The sequence below is a fragment of the Spinacia oleracea genome, chromosome 3 (assembly GCF_020520425.1).
Source record: "Spinacia oleracea cultivar Varoflay chromosome 3, BTI_SOV_V1, whole genome shotgun sequence".
Classification (NCBI taxonomy): domain Eukaryota; kingdom Viridiplantae; phylum Streptophyta; class Magnoliopsida; order Caryophyllales; family Amaranthaceae; genus Spinacia; species Spinacia oleracea.
In genome coordinates, this window is record NC_079489.1 from 128364776 (window position 1) to 128386735 (window position 21960).

General features: G+C 38.1%; 1 protein-coding gene across 1 annotated transcript; it reads right to left on the bottom strand.

The window, feature by feature from the left end:
* Window positions 1-6293: 6293 nt before the first annotated feature.
* LOC110806054 (3-hydroxy-3-methylglutaryl-coenzyme A reductase 3-like) lies at window positions 6294-19252 on the bottom strand. Its single transcript, XM_056839631.1, has 10 exons — window positions 19130-19252; window positions 18784-19067; window positions 17990-18171; window positions 17449-17795; window positions 9665-9740; window positions 8947-9044; window positions 8238-8270; window positions 7873-7957; window positions 7637-7713; window positions 6294-7255 (listed from the first exon to the last, which is right to left on the bottom strand). The coding sequence occupies exons 1-8, from the start codon at window positions 19250-19252 to the stop codon at window positions 7937-7939; spliced, it is 1164 nt and encodes a 387-aa protein (XP_056695609.1). The 3' UTR covers window positions 6294-7255; window positions 7637-7713; window positions 7873-7936.
* Between the last annotated feature and the right edge of the window lie 2708 nt (window positions 19253-21960).

The following is a 21960-nucleotide window of genomic DNA, read 5'->3' on the forward strand; positions in this document are numbered from 1 at the left end:
CACGACCACATATAAGGCCCCCTCATGTAAACAATTAAAAATTACTACTCCATCCGTTTCATTTATAATGTTTTCACTCTTATCAAAATGTTGATGTTGGGAAAATGAGAAAATTCGAAGGTCCCAATAAAAAAATGTGAAAGATTAAATGATTAAATGAATTTAATTGGTTAAAATAATCATTGACACAAACTTTGATAGAATATTAAAATATTTATATGATAATATAAAAGGAAATGTAAAAAAACATTTTGAAACACCCAAAAAAGAAAACGTAAAAAACAAAAAGAAACGGGGGAGTACAATATTTCTACCAAGCACGGTCCATGCTGAGCCAAAAAGGCGGCCACCGGTGCGCTTTGCGCCATGGTGGCAGCCCCCCCAGAGACGCGGATGATGCTCCACAACTCTCGTCCTACTCGGACAACCGTGGCCATGGTGGAGGCAAAAAGGGCAACCACCGACACTATGGGGGTAAGAACAACCGAGGCGGCCGCGACGGTGGTAAGGGTGGCCGACATGGTGGAGGTGGGAACACCCACGGATGCCGTGGTGGCAACCAGACCGGGCATCAACAACAACCTGTGTCTCAGCAATATGGTGGAACTCAAAATATGACATGGCCTTGGAAGTGGCCTTGGCCCATTCCTCCTTGTCCTTATCCAGTAGCTAATTGGGCCAAGACCAATACAAATCAGAAGCAGGCAGGCATACTTGGGCCGTATCCGCAGGCTTTTGCAGCACAAGGTCCACAAACACCTACGGATATCGAAGTTGCGATGCACACCCTTGGTCTTACCCCACCGGATGCAAATTGGTACATGGATACCGGCACCACTTCTCATATGACATCCGGGCAAGGTAATCTCTCGTCTTATTTCAATTTGAGCAATAATCGTGGCATAATTGTTGGTAATGGTCATTCAATTCCAATTCATGGTTACGGTTTTAATTGAGTGTAATCGAACTCGTGGTTCTAGTTTTTGTTCTTCCTGTCCTCTTGGGAAACTTATTAAACTGCCTTTTGTTGCTTCAAATTCTCGTACTATGTTGCCTTTTGATATTTTGCATTGTGATCTTTGGACGTCTCCTGTTTTGAGCTCTTCGGGCCACTGTTACTACATGTTATTGTTGGATGATTACTCTAATTTCTTGTGGACATTTCCTCTATCTAGAAATCTCAAGTTTATTCCACGTTCTTAGCTTATAGAGCCTTCATTCGTACACAATTTGAACTGGAGGTGAAAAACATTCAATGTGATAATGGGAGGGAATTTGATAATGGGCCGTTTTGGGAATTTTGTAAGGTTAATGGCATGTCATTCCGTTTTTCATGTCCCCATACATCACCCCAAAATGGAAAAGCCGAGAGAAAAATTCAAAAAATTAATAATATTGTTCGAACTTTACTTGCTCATGTTTCTTTACCTCCCATTTTTTGGCATCATGCGTTACAAATGGCAACCTACCTCCTTAATATCCTCCCAAGCAAGGTTTTGAACTATAACTCTCCCCTCAAAATACATATCAAAAAGACCCTTCTTATTCTCATCTTAGAGTTTTTGGGTGTTTATGCTATCCTCTATTCTCATCCACTACCATACATAAACTCCAAGCTCGTTCCACCCCTTGTGTCTTCTTGGGTTATCCCTCTCATTATCGGGGCTACAAATGTTATGATCTATCCTCCAATAAGATCATTATAAGCCGCCACGTCATCTTCGATGAGACCCAATTCCCATTATCTAAGGTGCATACTCCTACTCCTTCTACGTATCAATTTTTGGATGATGTTGATGAATCTTATTTGTATAGGGTATTTTAGGCGCATTTAGGTTGCATTTCTAGGCATTCGTCTCATTTTAGTTGCATTTAGAGTCACATTTGCATAAGTTGTCGTTATTGTACTCTATTACGCCCCGTTCGTGTTTTCTTTAATATTTCAGGTGATTTTACGGTCAATTGGATGATTTCTAAGTGTTCAAAGTTGATTTGGATGATGAACGGATAAGATTTTGACTCAAGGATCATTACATGTCTCTCGGAATAGCATTTGAGTCAACAACGAAGCTAAACGTTATTTTTTCTAAGCATCAAAATGAACAAGCGTTCACTCTTTTGATCATATCTCAAGTTCTACATATCGGAATAAGACGATTTTGATTAGGCTAGAAAGTAGGCTTAAAGAGCTTTCCAACGATAGGTCACACGTCCATACGGGCATTGTAAAACGAGAGTTATGACATAAACAAAACGCTCAAACATCCAGCGAGGGATGGCTCGACAGCCAGCGAGAGATCTCTCGCAATCCCTTGCACACAAAGCTTCTGCCTCGCTCCCTGGCAATCCAGCCTAGGCGCTGGAGTTGCCGCCCACCATGCTTCGTCTCTCACAAGATCCCTCGTTGGCTCGCAAGATCCCTCGTTGGCTCGCTACACCTCTCGTTGTGCCTCATCGCTTCATGGTTGCTTGCTATGCACCTCACTAGGCCAGCGAGGGATGGTGCGCGAGATCCCTCGCTGCCTCGTTGCTCCGTTGCTTGTCTTGCTGCACTTCACTAGGCCAGCGAGGGATGGCTCGCTAGCTCCCTCGCTGCCTATAGCTTCGTCGCTTAGCTTGCTACACACACGCGCATGGCAGCGAGGGATGGCTCGCTAGCTCCCTCGCTGCCTCGCTGCTCTACTTTCTTGCTAGTCGCCCATCATGATGCCAGCGAGGGATGGTGCGCGAGATCCCTCGCTGCCCATGCCTCGCCATCTCTCTTGCCGTGTGCGCGGCTCGTGCTCGGGTTTGGCTGCCACGTCATCGCTCCATCGACCAATCATCGACGACTTTTATTTTTTATTTTCTTTTTTATTTATTTATTTTATTTTAGAAAATAGGAGCATATAAATACTCAAGGGAACTAATTTATTTCCCTCATGTTATTTTTTCCTTAGAATCCTTTTAAACGCTTAGTTTTATTTTTCTCTCTTCACATTATTGAGCCCTAGTTCATTCCCTTCAATTAATCAATATAGAGGTATTTTCATAATTCTTCTTGCTTTTCTTGCTTTGAATTATCGTTTCTTATTATTATTCATTATGAAATTCATTGTTAATTCATATTTCATGCTTGTTAATTCAATTATGAGCGAGTAGTTTTATTCTAGGGCTAAGTAAGGGAAGCCATGTTTATACCATGATTGTTATGCATTAAAGTTTGTTAATTTATAGATTATGCTTGAGTAATTCCAATTGATTTGTTATTAATTGTTGATTCATGTAATTGGCCAATCTCGTGGATTGATTATCTAGCTAATAGGAATTAGAATTGAAAGATCATATTCTTAGAGGCTTTGTGCAATTGGCAATTTTGATTATGTTAGCGACCGTACTGCATATGTTGGATTGAAAGTGTTAAGACCCGGCCGTAGGATTAACATATACTTTAATTACTCGGCCTAGCCTATTCATTGTCGAATTGATTTGTGTTCTTGGATTGGTATAAGCATGGTGAACCGAACAGACGCCCTAGACCTTTAATTCATCGATAAATTACGCATTTTTATTATTGCTTTAGTTTTACAAGTGAACACCCAAAATCAACTTTCGTTATTGAAATAGTTCCTATAATTGGGAAAAAAAACTAACAGAACTTGTCTCCCTGTGAGATCGACCCGTATTTGCTAAGTATCTGCTAACAACAGACACCGTGCACTTGCGGTATCACTTTTTAATCTATCAAATTTTGGCGCCGTTGCCGGGGAGACGGTTCTATTTTCCTTTTTAGCTTTTATATTTGGTGAGGCTACATTGTATATATTTTTTCGGTTTGTGTATAAAATTCCTTTTTTAAAAAATATACATGGCTTCTATTTGTTTTCCTCAATTCGAGAATGAAGTGTTTTGGAGGTATTATTATAGGCTCGGAGATTTTCTTTGTCCAAATCATCTTTTTGAACAATGGGAACTATGTATGGTGATTTATGAGGGATTGAATGAAGATACAAGATTGGTGTTGGATTCCATGAGTAGTTATATATTTGTGGAGAAGACTCCAGAAGAGTGTTGGGATTTGATTGAGCAATTAGCTAGGGATACATATGAGTGGGAGATGACAATGTTTGTTGAACCTACTCTGCAAAAAATTTCTTTTCCTATTCCTCAAACTCACACCCCTCCCCCGTATTATTGTTCTTATTGTCATTGTCATGACCATGATACTTCTCTTTGTCCCTATAACGAGTCATATGTTAGTACTGTCAACCCTTTCCTTCGATTTGATATGCAAAATTTCCAACTCGAACCATCTTATTGTGACATAAAAATCCTTTATAATGATGATGATGATGATGATGATGATGATGATGGTGAATTTGTTGAGAATGTTAATTCATTAGAGGAAGGTTATCATTTGACTTTTGGTACTGATGAGGAAAAGTTGGATATAACGGAGACTTTGGAGGATGAGGAATCACTCATGGTTGTAGAATCGATGGTTGAGAAACCGTTGGTTGCGAAACTTTTGGTTGATGATTTTAGTGATGAGTTTGTTCACAAGGGTGGAATAATAGGTAAAAGCATCAATGTTGAGCCTATATCTCCTCCCGCCTATGTCCCGTTCTCGCGGAGGCTTGATTTTTTTTCCTACATCCCCCATGTTAAGTCTTTCTCACTTTATCAATAGGTCTACATTCCATGATACATTTGACCTTGCCGACCTTGATGCTCATTCTAAAACGTTTACATTGCCCGATGAGCAATTAGAGGGAAGTTGTAAATATTCTCCTTTTTTTTTCTTTTGATTTTTCCTCTACTTCTGATTCTTTTTCTTTTGGTTTTATTTTTTCTGCTTATTTATCTAATACCCTATTTGGGAGGATGAATTTGGTTTTACTCAAGCCATACGTAGTGCTCAATGACATGTTTGCAGGGGAATTTGATAAATTACTCAAGGCGTTGAATTCTTCTGATTAACAATTTGAGTAGGGTCGAGCGGGACCTTAAAACCAGCGCTTATCGGGAGGCAACCCGATTTTTTTAACTTTCACTCATTTCAATTTTAGTATTTATTTCCATCTTAATTTAGTATTCGATTTTATTTTATTTTAAAATTTTCAAAAAAAATAAATAAATAAATAATAATAAGTAAAGCACAGAAATATTTTCCTTTGAGTTCACTTGAATTCATAATTTTATTTTATTTTTAGATTATTTTTCGTTAATCGTATTTATTTATTTATTTATTTATTTTGCGTTTAATTTTACTAACGATTATTTTCTTTGAGTTCACTTGAATTCATAATTTTATTTTATTTTTAGATTAGTTTTCGTTAATCGTATTTATTTATTTATTTATTTATTTATTTTGTGTTTAATTTGACTAACGATTCTAACTTTTGAGTTTAGTGATGTTTGATTTTTTGTTTTAGGATGTATAGGTATCAAGTTAATTTGGAAATTCCGATGAATTGCAATGTGGCAATGTGTAGCTCTTCAAATGCATCAACAAGCTTAGCAATTCCTGCAAACTTTGAGCCTCAATGTGCTGCTGTGCACACGGGCTTGCACGCAACGGATCAGCGTGCTCGCTGGCTTCATCCTGCAGCGCGCGAAACCCAGCGCTTGCGCAGCGGGCCCGCTGGTCTTTGAGCATCCAATATTGAACACTAGTCTTATATGCACGCGATGCGTGCGTGATAATATAAGAACTTCACCACCATAATACTTTGAACTTTAAATTGTTTGTTTGTTCTAGTGCAATATTGATAAAGCACATAGAGTGAGAGATTACCAAACACCGGCTTACAATATTGTTTGTTCTGGTGCAATATTTAAGTCTATAGTTTCAATCTATTACCAAATAGTCTAGTACTTTAAGTCTATAGTTCAATGTTATCGCGTGCATAAACCAAATTCTTCCGACTATTTGGTTTAAATTTGATGATTTTTTAAATTCGCTATTTACCTAGTCTTATATGCACGCATAAGTATTAAAAAAAGTGTGTTATTACATCAAATGACACATACTGGCTCCATTATAATTTAATCGTCGGAATATGATTTTTGCGAAATTTTCTACGATAAGTTATTATTTGCTAATTTATATTTTATAAGAATGAGACCCTAACTTTTGGTAGTGGAAAAGGGATGTAATAAACTTTAGTGGCTCAATAACATAAAAGGTAACGTGACAATGAAATTGGGACAGAGGAAGTTATAAGCAAGGAAAATTGTTCACAACATTTGTCTAAAGAAAAATTTGACAAAATCTTTATTAAAAAAAACATCTAAATAATGCAAAAATGTAATTAGCGTGCCCTTACATGACAAAAAGAATCTAAATTGTATTATCAAAGTAAAGAAACTACACATATAATACATAATCTATGTGGATTTTAAGTAGTATTGAACATATATATACACCATTTTACATATATATAACACTATTCAAGAGACAACAAATAAGGCCGATGCTCCAAAAAAGCATCAGCTATATCAGTTCAACAATGACAAATGAATCCGATCCTCGTGCCCTATTTCTGCAGAACTCCTCTGCAGGGGTGTTGGCTCCAGATTACCTCCTGAATTCCCGCAAAAATCTTCTATGCAAAAACAGCCTCAGACTACTAAAATATCCCTTGGTTTATGTAGAAAACTGGTAGCATTAGAAACTCCAGTAACAAATACTTCTTTATTTTCTTCAGATAGAAAACTGGAAGTTGAAGCATCAAGAAATCAAAAGCATTTCAGCAAAGATATTTACAGACAGGTAGCATTAGACACCAAATACTGCACCAAAAATGTTACACTGTAACAATTTGCCTTAACAATTCGCAGGATTAGCGAATTACTGTTAGTGATTCAAGACTTTCAGCAAACATATATTGACATACAACCAGCAGACACTAAAAACTACAACAAAAGTGTTCCACACTTCCACTGTACCAATTAATATGTTTAGGAGTAGTTCGCAGGGGATTATCGAATTAGGTAACAGTATTAGTAACCGAAGACTCTCTCAGCAAGTATATATTTACAGGTAACAGACACTAAAAACTGCACCAATTTATAATACATACAGAAGTACTGAATCAATAAAACACCTTCAAAATCTTACCTTCAAATTTCTGAGGGTACAATGATGAATATACCCAGAAGTATAATTATGATACTTAACCTTATCAGAACCTGGTTCCTCCATTGTTACCGATGAAACAATTATTGCTTTTCCTTCATGATCTCCTTAAGTAATATGAACCTTCATACACACCTGCAAATATGTCTTGTTTACATTACCAGATTATAAGAAAATCAAAGCATAAAAAAAAAATTATACTCCAATTGAACTCTAATCAAAAAATTCCATCAATAGTTCCTTCAGCTTCTTTCTTAAGCAGTTTGTCACACATGGTCTTGTTTTGTGAATAGAAGAAATTCATCAATTTTTTTTTCAAGATCAAGATTTATAACTGCTTTGATTCCCAATATTTATTTTGCAGAACTACAAACATGCTTTGAACAACTGAACTAATCTAAAGCCAAGGTATATAGCTAGCATATACCAGCAATTTTGTCAAAACAACTGAACTGATCTGATTTGATCAGAAGCAGTAGTACATAAGAAGCAGTTAATCTGTTCAGGACAACTAACCTCGGCACGAAGACAATTGGCATAGAAAGCGAAATCCATATATGCACCTTAGTTGCAGCATCTGCAACTCCAACTACCTGGACATTAAAAAAAATTATCAATTACTTATGAAATCCTAACATGGATACCACTATTAATTTGTAATTAGGTATAAAAACTAATGGGTATACTCTAAGATGGAGATGATAAAAATAGTTGCTTATATCTAAGAATAACAATGCATTCTAACACGCTACCTTTTCGACAATTTTCCATGCCGCCCTACTTCTTTCCCTGGAGCAGTGTACCTCATGAATGTGTTCATGTTCTTTTTTTAAATCTCTGAACATCAAAGTAGTGAAGTAATGGGAAAAAATATCAACTTTTACATATACAAAAAATCAGTAATAAGAGTGCACACCATTTGTACAAATCCCAATTTATATTGATATGAAAATGAGCAAAAAATGATTCATTTGGAAATCCCAGAGGGGGTCAACATCAAGGTCGACGCCAAGATCATCGTCGTTTGTAATAATTAAGTACTTAGTCATATGGTGAAATTGTAAATCTAAAAACTAAAAATCTAAAAGTATTTGCAAACGGTAAATCAAGAACTTACGAAGCTGAGAGTAGAGGAGAAGGATCGAGAAGCCTGCAAAAAAAAAAAAAACAGGAAAAGCAAATGAAGTACCAACTAATCTAAGTATCCAAATATCGCGAAAACATAGCTGCATAGCAATGATCCGGGGCAGTTGGACCATATATTCCACATTGAACCCATAATAAGGGGTCGAATTCAGCTCAACTAAGAAGAGAAGATAACTTGACGTTTCAGAGAATTTTAGAGTAGGAAGAGTTGTCTATGTTTGCAGCCAATCTTAAGCATTGGTATATTAGAATTTAGTTGTCCCGGGTTCTTTATTATATAAGGAAAAAACTGATAAAACTTGAACGCAGACGATTGCTTTCAGAGACAACAAACCCATTTTCAGCCGGTTATTTTGGTCGGGAAAGTGGAAAATTAATCCCTTAAACTTCTATTATACATGCAATTTACCCTCCCACCTATTGGTTGTAACTAAGTGACTCACAAACTTCAGAGAAGTGTTGCATATAATGTGTACCTACTACTACCTTCCGATTTTGAATCAAACTAAACTCACAAAATAAACCAAAATCAAAATTCATAGCTGATCTATTCGAAATAAATCTATCCAAATCCAACTGTTTTTCATTCAAATCATCACAAACACACAAAATTTCAGTAAAAATTAAACTATTTTTAACATTAATTCGTATTTATAAAGGAGAAAAAGATGAATTCTTACATTTTCTTTGGTTCGAATGTGAATCAGATTGTAACGAATGTGACTTGACATCAGGATCAGGGAACTCTTCCAATAATCATAACTCCAGCGGCAACAACCTATCAATTCAAACAACCAAATTCAAAGAATCAACATACAAATGCAATCAAAATTCAAACACAATGGCATAAAACAACCAAATTCAAAGAATTAACACAAAAATGCAATCAAAATTCAAACACAATGGCATTAAACAACCAAATTCAAAGAATTAACACAAAAATGCAATCAAAATTCAAACACAATGGCATTAAACAACCAAATTCAAAGAATTAACACAAAATACGCCTCCTCCTCAGTCCTCACTGCACAAATATACGGAGTACTTCGGAAGAGAGAAAGTAGGGTAACAATAACAATGGCTTTACGCTTGTTCGCTTCTAGGGCCGCCTCACGACTTGGGATCTCTGTTCTTCCCATATCATATGCTACTGGTATATTATTTTTTCATTTCCCCCCATATATTAACAAAAAATCCCCGATCATATTTATTTCTTAATATGATTATTCATTGACATGCTTTATAATTTTGTATTATTTTCTCGATTTGTAACTTTTTAATATAAGATTGTATCTGGGTTTTTGTTCAAATGCGATATACTCATATACTTCATCGTTTATGCGTTTTTGTACAAATCAATCGAAATATTTAAGAAATAAGAGAAATTGAATTATTTACCTAAGAGAGAGGGATGTAGCGTGATTCTGAACTCGATGTCTTCCCCATTTCTTCCCCGTATAATAGAGATGATTTCCTGATAATTGGAACCCATCATTCACCAATTAGATCTCGATTATTTATTTTTATTTTGGATTTTTTCGAGCATGTTGATGTTACAGAAGATGAATAAGATCGAAGGAGAGGATCTGATGGAGGAGAGAGAAGAACACGAACGGGAGGGAGGAGAGAGAAGAACACGAACGGGAGAGGAGAGGGTTTGTGTTGCAGGGAGGGAGGGGAGAGAAGAAAACGGGAGGGGAGAGCGAAGGCCGAAGGGTTTGGGTTGCAGTTGAAGTGTGAAGGATATATTAGACTTTTTGATTGGGGACACGAAAAGTTAATTTACCTATTTAACCTCAGCTCTTGGCTTATATAATAGAGATTCTGCCTTGCCCGCTGGCGAACCAGCGCTCCCGCTGGTTTTGCCCGCCCTCCAATTATTCAAAAAAACAAAAGAAAATAAAAAAATATCTAATCTCCACCTGCCTTCACCCACGACGAGTGACGACCAACACCACCGCCCAGTCGCACCACCGCAGCACCCCCACCGCCCGCGCGCCCAGCCTTCTCTCCCTCGCACTTCGCCTTCCCTTTCCCTCACCCACGTACAACCTTCCTCGCCCACCTTCCTCCCCTCGTTACTCGTCGTCCACCACTCCCCAACAACCAGCGGTCGGCAAAACGCTACCACCCACCACCTGCAACTCGCCCAGCCAACACCACCCTCTCCCACGCACGAAACAGCACCACCAGCCATCCCTTCGAACTCCTCCTTCGTTTTTCCCTCTGCCACCATCAACCGGCGGTGCGCCGGCACGACGCCCGCAATACGGTGGTCGGCCCACCGCACCACCAGCCCACCATCCGCCAGCTTCCCTCCCCCTATACCCCTCCAATCTCCCACCTTCACCATTATTTTATTCTTGGATTTAAAACCCTAACTTTTGAAATTAATTTGGGGGTTTTTAGTTCTTTGTGGACATTGGCAAATTGTGTAGTATTGGTGCTCGTTTGCGAAATTCACGTGAGTTCGCAACCAAATTCTAGTCTTGGTGATGTATAAATGGTATCAAAATTTCCTACATTTTATTCACTTGAATCAAAATTTGAAAAGAAAATGGGAATTTTGATATAATATTGGATGTTGAATTCGGATTCTTGTTGTTGGTTGTGGATATTATATGAATTATTTATTGAGATTGGTTAACGTTCGTTGGTTGTTGAGTTTGAATTTTTAGCATTGGGTGAATATTGTCTTGCTTGGATTGCTTGTTGGGATTGATCGTGGAATCTTGAATTATGCACCATCTTGGTTGATTGGAGTATTTTAAATGGTGGTTGTTGCATCATGAAATCAACAAAACCAACTAGCTTTCGCCCAAGTCCACCACATCCATGGAGATTGGCTCTTTGCGTCGTCAGTTTGAAGCTTCTGGCCACACCGCTTCTACTGTCGACAGTTCTACCGAGTCATCCTCGGCAGACGAGGCTCATCACGAGTGAGCTCTTTCCATCTCTCCCTCTTGTTTGAGTTATTTTGTTGCTATTTTCACAGTGAGGCCATTGTGTTTTGTTTAGCTTGGGGGAGGGATATCTATCTTTATTGCTTTCTAGTATAGTTTTATTGCTTTTTTAGGTGTTGTACGCTTTGTACCATCCATTAGGGGTGGGAGTTTACGTGCAACGAAAAAAATGTACTGTTTTCCTAGTGTTACTGTTCAATTTAGTTGCATTTTCACTTGCATTCATATGTCTTTATACCCTGCTTTGTGCAATTGACTTTCAAACTATGTTCGGGCTTTACTTGACTCTCTTGAGCTTCTTTTGAACTTATTTATGATTCTGAAATTCAGTCGGTTGTGCTATACATTGATAACTGCTTGGCATTGTGTGAACCAATTGAATGGTATGCGGTAAGATGTTGGTCTCGTGTCAAGAATAGCTAGCCAGTTATCTTGTAGGTCACCTTACTATGTGTTTGTGTGATTGATGTGACTTGTTATCGTATGACTTTGGCTTGAGATTCATTAGTAGCTTAGTTGCAACTCACGCATGCCGCGTATGACAGAGGCCATTCTCTTAGGAAGCCGGCAGACGAATTTAGAAACATCAGTTCCTGCCTTTCATACCCATGTTGTAGCCTTGTCCGTTTATTGTTTTAACTCTACAAAATTGAGCCCTATTAGCCCCGTTTGTTACTTGTCCCAAGTCTAGCTTGGGGGAGCTTCGGTGTTCGTAATGGTTTCATTGATGTTGATTGATTGGCATACTAAGCCAATAGTTCGTGGTTCGAGGCTATGGTTGGATATGTGGTCTGGAGATGGTGCATATTATTTTTGGCACCCAAGCTTGTAACAGTTATGTACTTTCGATTTCATTATTTAGTTTTATTTTTTCATAAAATAAAAAAAGAGAAAAAAAAAAGAAAAAAAAAAGAGAAAAATCAAAGAAAAATCAAAAAAAAAATATGTTTTTCGTTTTTGTATGTAGTTTGAAAGCAGGGAAAGGGGAATGAAGAAAGATCATTGACATTATATTATGTTTTTCCCCTTGGTTATAACTTGGTTGATTGTTCGGGTTTCATGGTTCGATGGAGTTGGATTTTTGGCCACGCCGACGCATATAGTTCACATTTGCTCCCCAAGTTGGACCTTACTCTCACTTTTTCCCAAATTATACCCTACCCTTCCTTTTCACCTAGCCCCATTACAAGCTTATTATAAAGACCTCTTGATCGGCATGTTTGTTTTGTGATTAAATGAAAATCGTTTCTTGCTATTGTCATCGTACCCCATGTTGCATCATATATTTATATTCTACAAGGTATGCGGCGACGACTAGCTTGATTGAGAATAGTTTGTGGCTAAGATTGGTTGTTTCAATTGTGGATCATGATGTTTTGTGGTTCTATTTGTATCCGGGCTAGATTTCTGTCTCAATAACTCTGTTTGATTGTTTGCTCGAGAGTTAGGTTGGTCTTACCATGGTTTTATGAAAATCACGTGCGTCTCATTTCTCTGTCTTCGGTTTAGTGTTGCTTGGGGACAAGCAACAGTCTAGCTTGGGGGAATTTGATGAATCTTATTTGTATAGGGTATTTTAGGCGCATTTAGGTTGCATTTCTAGGCATTCGTCTCATTTTAGTTGCATTTAGAGTCACATTTGCATAAGTTGTCGTTATTGTACTCTATTACGCCCCGTTCGTGTTTTCTTTAATATTTCGGGTGATTTTACGGTCAATTGGATGATTTCTAAGTGTTCAAAGTTGATTTGGATGATGAACGGATGAGATTTTGACTCAAGGATCATTACATGTCTCTCGGAATAGCTTTTGAGTCAACAACGAAGCTAAACGTTATTTTTTCTAAGCATCAAAATGGACAAGCGTTCACTCTTTTGATCATATCTCAAGTACTACATATCGGAACGAGACGATTTTGATTAGGCTAGAAAGTATGCTTAAAGAGCTTTCCAACGATAGGTCACACGTCCATACGGGCATTGTAGAACGAGAGTTATGACATAAACAAAACGCTCAAACATCCAGCGAGGGATGGCTCGACAGCCAGCGAGAGATCTCTCGCAATCCCTTGCACGCAAAGCTTCTGCCTCGCTCGCTGGCAATCCAGCCTAGGCGCTGGAGTTGCCGCCCACCATGCTTCGTCGCTCACAAGATCCCTCGTTGGCTCGCAAGATCCCTCGTTGGCTCGCTACACCTCTCGTCGTGCCTCATCGCTTCATGGTTGCTTGCTATGCACCTCACTAGGCCAGCGAGGGATGGTGCGCGAGATCCCTCGCTGCCTCGTTGCTCCGTTGCTTGTCTTGCTGCACTTCACTAGGCCAGCGAGGGATGGCTCGCTAGCTCCCTCGCTGCCTATAGCTTCGTCGCTTAGCTTGCTACACACACGCGCATGGCAGCGAGGGATGGCTCGCTAGCTCCCTCGCTGCCTCGCTGCTCTACTTTCTTGCTAGTCGCCCATCATGATGCCAGCGAGGGATGGTGCGCGAGATCCCTCGCTTCCCATGCCTCGCCATCTCTCTTGCCGTGTGCGCGGCTCGTGCTCGGGTTTGGCTGCCACGTCATCGCTCCATCGACCAATCATCGACGACTTTTATTTTTTATTTTCTTTTTTATTTATTTATTTTATTTTAGAAAATAGGAGCATATAAATACTCAAGGGGACTAATTTATTTCCCTCATGTTATTTTTTCCTTAGAATCCTTTTAAACACTTAGTTTTATTTTTCTCTCTTCACATTATTGAGCCCTAGTTCATTCCATTCAATTAATCAATATAGAGGTATTTTCATAATTCTTCTTGCTTTTCTTGCTTTGAATTATCGTTTCTTATTATTATTCATTATGAAATTCATTGTTAATTCATATTTCATGCTTGTTAATTCAATTATGAGCGAGTGGTTTTATTCTAGGGCTAAGTAAGGGAAGCCATGTTTATACCATGATTGTTATGCATTAAAGTTTGTTAATTTATAGATTATGCTTGAGTAATTCCAATTGATTTGTTATTAATTGTTGATTCATGTAATTGGCCAATATCGTGGATTGATTATCTAGCTAATAGGAATTAGAATTGAAAGATCATATTCTTAGAGGCTTTGTGCAATTGGCAATTCTGATTATGTTAGCGACCGTACTGCATATGTTGGATTGAAAGTGTTAAGACCCGACCGTAGGATTAACATATACTTTAATTACTCGGCCTAGCCTATTCATTGTCGAATTGATTTGTGTTCTTGGATTGGTATAAGCATGGTGAACCGAACAGACGCCCTAGACCTTTAATTCATCGATAAATTACGCATTTTTATTATTGCTTTAGTTTTACAAGTGAACACTCAAAATCAACTTTCATTATTGAAATAGTTCGTATAATTGGGAAAAAACTAATAGAACTTGTCTCCCTGTGGGATCGACCCGTATTTGCTAAGTATCTGCTAACAACAGACACCGTCACTTGCAGTATCACTTTTTAATCTATCAGATGTCCATCATTTGGCCCAAAATGCAGCAAGCCAGGCCCAATCATCACAAACATTTCTTCCAAACAGAAGTGTTCAAACCCAAACTCCCACACCCCATGTGTGATCCAACCCCACAACGGATCCACTTTCCAGTCCCACTGGACAGTCAGGCCCAGCGACCCAGTCCACCAGCCCGGGCAGTCCACCTACTTCGCCCATCCACTACCCCAACACGCATAGTCCCACAATGGCAGATGGGCCAAGCCGCTCTAATCCCAACTCACCACTGGACCAGTCCATTCCCATTGTTCACATCCAACCTCCCACATCTCAAGTCACTAGACCGGTTAATCGTAGTCAACGGGGGATATTTAAGCCCAAAACCGAATTTAATCTCCATTCAGGGATTAGCAAATCACCTTTACCCCGTAACCCGGTGTCGGCCCTTCGTGACCCGAATTGAAAAATGGCTATGGATGATGAATATAATGCTCTTATTGAAAATAAGACGTGGGAGTTTGTGCCCCGTCCACCTAATGAGAATGTGATTCGTTCTATGTGGATTTTTACTCATAAAGAAAAATCTGATGGTTGTTTTGAGAGGCATAAAGCCCGTCTTGTAGGTGATGGTGCAGGTTAACAGGTTGGCGTGGATTGTGGAGAAACTTTTAGTCCGGTGGTTAAACCAGCCACAATACGCACTGTGCTCAATATTGCTCTCTCTAAAGCATGGTCCATCCATCAACTGGATGTGAAAAATGCTTTCCTACATGGTGATCTCAAGGAGACCGTCTATATGCACCAACCACTAGGGTTCAAGGACTCCCGTTTTCCAAATCACGTGTGTTTGTTGGAAAAGTCTCTGTGTGGGCTTAAACAGGTACCTCGGGCTTGGTACAAGAGGTTTGCGGATTATGTCACTACTCTTGGTTTCACTAATAGCAAATGCGATCATTCACTATTCATATACAGTAAGGGTGCGTCTATTGCTTACATTTTGCTTTATGTGGATGATATTATTTTAACTACATCTACTGACGAACTTCGAAAGTCTATCATTTCTCTTCTCAGCTCAGAATTTGCAATGAAAGACTTGGGTCAGTTAAGTTATTTTTTGGGGATGGTTTATTTTTATCTCAACAAAAATATGCCTCCGAGATTATTGAACGAGCTGGCATGTCAGCTTGTAAGCCATCTCCCACACCGGTGGATACTAAGCCAAAGATGAGTGCTAATTCGAGCATACCATGTGATGACCCTTCTCATTATCGAAGTCTTGCTGGTGCACTTCAATATCTCACCTTCACGAGGCCCGATATTACTTATGCAGTTCAACAAGTCTGCCTATTTATGCATGATCCGAGGGAAGAACACATGCATGCACTCAAGCGCATTGTGCGCTACATTAAGGGCACTATTGATCATGGCTTACATCTATACCCTTCTTCGATATCCGCCCTCATTTCTTACACCGATGCTGATTGGGGTGGCTGCCCGGATACCCGACGCTTGACGTCTGGTTATTGCGTGTTTCTTGGTGATAACTTGGTCTCTCGGTCTGCTAAACGGCAGGCTACTTTGTCTCGTTCCAGTGCCGAGGCCGAGTATCGCGGGGTAGCAAATGTCGTTTCCGAATCATGTTGGTTACGCAATCTATTATTAGAGCTTCTCTGTCCCATCCGGAAAGCTACATTGGTCTATTGCGATAATGTAAGTGCAATATATCTATCAGATAATCAAGTTCAACATCAGCGCACGAAGCATATTGAGATGGATATTCATTTTGTTCGTGAAAAAGTTGCTCGTGGGCATGTACGTGTTTTACATGTTCCATCCCGGTACCAGATTGCAGACATCTTTACTAAGGGTCTCCCCTTGGTCTTATTTGAAGATTTCCGTGACAACCTCCCGCTTCAACTGTGGGGGTGTGTTAGAATATATGCAATAAATTTGGTAATTATTGTAATTGATAGTGTGTATCAATTAGAATATTGTAATTGATAGTGTATCAATTAGAGCTAGAATTACTCCCATAATTCTAGCAATCACTCACGTAACATTAGGCTAGAATATCTTGTATATAAGGATATTTGACATAATGCAATAGACAAGGAAATAACTTCTTTCAGTTTGAACCTGATAATTTGTACAGTACAAGTGGATGGCTCAACATCTCATGCATGAAAAATGCAAAATGCAGGTGTCATCTATGAAATAAACTAATACATTCACAAAATTTCACAGATCAGGTGGTTTTATACTGATTACTAGAGTATTAATTTCCAGTTCATGCATTGGAAACATAATTGCAGAAGAAATAGAGTTTAAAATGTACATACATGTCTCAGAGTATCAGAATGAGGATAGCATTATTGTATATATAATGACACTAACTTTGAACATTTTCGAAAGAAGACAATATAGTTGTTCTTTTTCTAGCAGAACTACATGAGAGCAAGACTGCTGACTAAGTGACTAAAATACATTGTGTAACACTTTCATCCATTCCTATGGCTACTGCATGCTCTAATCTGTTTCATGTTTCATTGCTTTTTGAGCTTTATTCTCTTAACGTTATTCTTATTGCTTATTAGATCAGACCAGAAAAAACAAAAAACACTCAAAGGAAACATTCAGACTAGACCAGACCAAAAACTAGAAAAATCAGACCAAATCAGGTGAACAGAACAAAGCCTAAAGCTTTAAATGCAAAATAATACGGCATATAATCAAAGTAGGTATTATTGAATAAAATATTACCTGAATGGAAGGCATAGTTACAGAAATATGGAGGTCTTTGCCTTGATTAACAGCTTCCAGCATTGTAATACAATTAGAGCTCTCCACATTTTGAGCAGGATCCTGGCCAGTTGCTATAAAGATTGCAGTAACAATATTGCTTGCATGGGCATTATATCCACCAAGAGCGCCTGCTAAAGCAGATCCAACGAGGTTTTTAAGGGTGTTAAGCTCAACCAAGGTTTCAACACTCGTCTTTAATACCTTGTTTACCACCTCTTCTTTTATGGTTGCCTCACATACAACTAACTTTCCCCTGCCTTCCACCCAGTTCATTGCTGCTGCTTTCTTGTCTGTGCAGTAATTCCCTGTCCCCAATTTTTACAACTCTTTTTTCAATCATTATCGTGTAGGATCTTGTTAGATTAGTGTCAATGTCACAATGTGTATTTTCAAATTTTTAACTTTTAAAGATTTGTATCAACCATAATGATATGATGTGATGTGATAGTAAGAGATATGTATCGGAAGGTGTGGAAAGCTAAAGTGTAAGTGTATATACCAGATATGCTGATAACATCCATTTCAGGGAACTGAGCATGAAGGTGAACAAGGACATGTTGGACACCCTCAGAGACAATGTCCATACCCATTGCATCTCCAGTGCTGCAGCTAAACCTCATGTACAAATTCTTCCCCGCAATTGCGCTTTTTATGCTTTGCAACCTTGCATTTCTGCTTGATCTGCAGCATAAATTTTCATTCCCAGAAGAACACAGGGAACATTATCAATTATATTGTCTTTTTCAATTATCTAATTATAATTCATTGAAAAGATAAACAATATTCTAGTACCACATCTCTGCTAAACACCAAACAATTGTCAAATTGATACAAAATCTTTCAGATACTTTAATGGTGTTCCTAATTATATTGAACAATTGATAGTGATTTTAACAAAGACCCGCCTATAAATAAATGGTGACACAAGTCAACCTTGTCGAGCAAGAGTGTAAAAAATCTTTTAACTTGCAGTGTTCTCTTTTCATTAGCAAACTTTTTTTCTTAAAAACCACCAAACCTTTAACAATTTACATATCTCTAATTCTTTCCGGCTAAGCTCACCTTATTTTTTATCTTACTTTTGAGATATCAAAGATTAATTGTAAACAATATCCAAAAGTGGTTACTTCTATTCAAACGTCACAAATATACTAAAGTCTTTATCAGCTTTTCATCCATATTGAACATGCATCTATAGAATCTACTGATTATACGAATGTTTTGTGCTGCATGTCTTGCATTTTGTAAGATAGTATAAGGGAGTAGTAGTATTTACGAAGTAAAAGCAAAAACCTGGTAAAAATGGCGGAAATGGTAGCGAAATTTCGAGGATCCTCCAAGAAAAACTTAACCTCAGCAGCCCTTTTGGCAGAGCAGAACCTGACGACAGGGGCTCGGGTCACCCCATCCCTTAGAACAACACTGTAAGCCCCACCAGAGAGGTACACTGCCTTGCATCCTCGATTGGTGCTCGCAACCAGGCACCCTTCAGTAGTAGCAATTGGAACATAATACTCCTTCCCATCGAGCAGCAAGGGTCCTACCACCCCAACAGGTACCTGCACACACCTCTCAGACTACACATCATCATCTGAGGTTGAGGTGGATTCTTCTTCAGTAAATAATATTGTTGAATTACGTGGGTGTAAAAAGTAGATGCTGAAGAAGCCGAGGAAGTAAACGAGGGATGCAACAAGAGAGAAAAAGACAGTGAGCTCAGACAAAGAGATTGATAATAAAGAGACTGTTTCATAGTCATCATGTATGTTATTGTTGTCTTTCCAACAGCAGAGGAGAAAGTAGGCTGCAAAGAAAAACAATGTCAGGAAGAAGGCATTTACAAGGTTGTTGAGAGGCGCGAGCTCCATAATACTAAGTAAGGAGAGGATTAAAGGAGGAAGAAGAAAGAGTATGTCAGTTTTGTGGGATTAGAGTGGTTAAAGAGCATGAGCGAAAGTTTAGGGAGGTTTCTGTTTCTTGCAGCTTGTTAGGGGACAGACCAAACCAGACAATTGGGGTTTTTTACCTGACCACGTTGTTTAATCAAACGTATTTTTTGTGGTCAATTTTGAGAGTAACGTGAAGAGTCTTTTTTAATATACAAACTTTTCTATAAGACGGTCTTACAGGAAAGACCGCCTTGATGGCCTCCAACATGCCACGTAATTGCTGACATCAGCCCGTATATATTTTTTAATAAATATATATATACATTTTTCATTATTTTTCATTTCATTTTCACATTTTCAACCTCAAAATCTGATTCTCTCTCCTCCCTTAGAATTCTGGATATGGCTCTCTCTCCTCCCTCAAATTCTCTACCAAATCTTCGCCGTCGCCGCCGCAGTCGGTCTTCGTCGCCGCCGTGTCATCCTCGACGTTATCGTCGCAAGATTAGAAGAGAGGAATGGAGATGGAGGAGCACCGTGGGGATGGGAGAAGCAGGGAGCTGAGGCGGCGATTTACCTCGCATCAGCAGCGGCCTGCAGCTGTGGTCTCGGCTTCGGCCTCGGCGTCATCGGCGGTGGCTGCAACGGAATGAGAAGCGGGGAGTAGAGCGTCGAATGAATGAGAAGAAGGAGAAGTCGATAACGGTGGTAACGAAGGCCTTCTCTCGCCACCAAGGCCGTCCGCCTCAGCCACCGGATTCCGCCTTCAAAACAGGTTAGGTTTTCTACAATCTGTAGATTTTCATTTTATTTATATGAATTATTATGTTCTTATGCTAGAGTTTTTGGATTTTGATTTTTGATGTAATTAGGTCTTGCGATTTTGTTTTTGATTCGATTAGGTTTTTGTTTCGTTTTGATTGAATTGATTAGGTTTTTGTTGTCAATCCTTTGGGTTTTTGGTATCGATAAGATTGGATTGTTTAGGTTTACTTTTTTTCAGCTTATGTGGATGTAATTGATTTGTTCTTGTTTCCGACATGAGGAGGAGGCTTTGCGGTGGTGGCGGTCTGGATGATGGTTGTGATGTGTTGGTGCTGTGGTGTGATGTCGATTATTGTGATAGAATCGCGTCACACTGTGGATTCGTAGCTGGAAGCACTGGTGTTTTAGGTTTAGTTAAGAATTGTAATGTTTTAGTTACACTTTTTTTATATTTAGTTAAGAATAATTATGTTTTAGTTTTAGTTATAATTCTGAAATAATGATCTTCTCGGTGGAATTGTTGGACAGATTTTCTATGTTTTAGTTATGAATTTTTAAGTTTTAGTCACGATTTTTTTGGTTTTAGTGAAGGTTTTTTGAGTTTTAGTTACGTATTTTTGAGTTTTCATTCAGGGCTTTAGTTATGATTTTTTGAGTTTTAGTTATGATTTTACCAGTTTAAGTTACGATTTTCTTGGTTTTAGTTAATATTTTTTGAGTTTTAGTTATGTATTTTTGAGTTTCAGATAACGAATTTCAGATTTTTAGTTAAGGTACAAATTTTTAAGCATTGAAAATAATTAGTTGAGCAATTGAATCAATTAGTTAAAAATTAAACTAATAAGTTAAGCTTCAGAACCAATTAGTTAAGCAATGTAATAAATTAGTTAAGTAATGTAACATATTAGTTAAACCATGCAACCAATTAGTGAAGCACTAGAATCAATTAGTTATGCACTGGATTTAATTAAGTTATCACTGGAACTAATTAGTTAAGTTTAAAATTCAATTAGTTAAGCAACGAAATCAATTAGTTATGCAACGAAACCAATTAGTTATGCAACGAAACCAATTAGTTAAGTACTGAACCAATTAGTTAAGCACTGAAACCAATTAGTTAAGCAATAAAATCAATTAGTTAAGCATTGCAACTAATTAGTTAAGATTTTATGAGTTTTAGTTAATAATAAGTATGTTTAAAATCAATAACTATTTGGCTCATAAGTGTAACTATTTGTCTTTATACCTTAACTATTTTGTTATTCAATTAAATATGATTTTTATTACTTTTAGTTATGTTTTACACTAGTTTAGTTAGTACCAAAAAAATTTTGAAAATTTTAATTTCCAAAAAAAATTCGGAAAAAAAAATTCGAATCGAAAAAAAAATATTTAAGCCTGAAATCCAATTAGTTAAGCCTGAAATCCAATTAGTTAAGCTTAAAGTCCAATTAGTTAAGCTTGAAGTCCAATTAGTTAAGCCTGAAAAAAAATCAAAAAAAAAAATTTCGAAAAAAAAAATTTCAAAAAAAAAGTTACATGCTGACGTCAGCATGACGTCAGCACACGCGCCAACATGGCTGCCAGCAAGAGTGCCAACAAGGCGGTCTTTCCTGTGAGGCGGTCTCACACAAAAGTTTCTCTTTTTAATAATGATAAACTTTCCTGTCAAATAGAAAGACCATGCATAGTTTTATACTTGTACGGAGTACTACGTATTAGAATTATGGAATCGATTCTTTATTACAAGCATGATCGAGGGAAATAACTTTGTATTGAACCATATATTATAAATGTTATAGAAACAAAACATGTG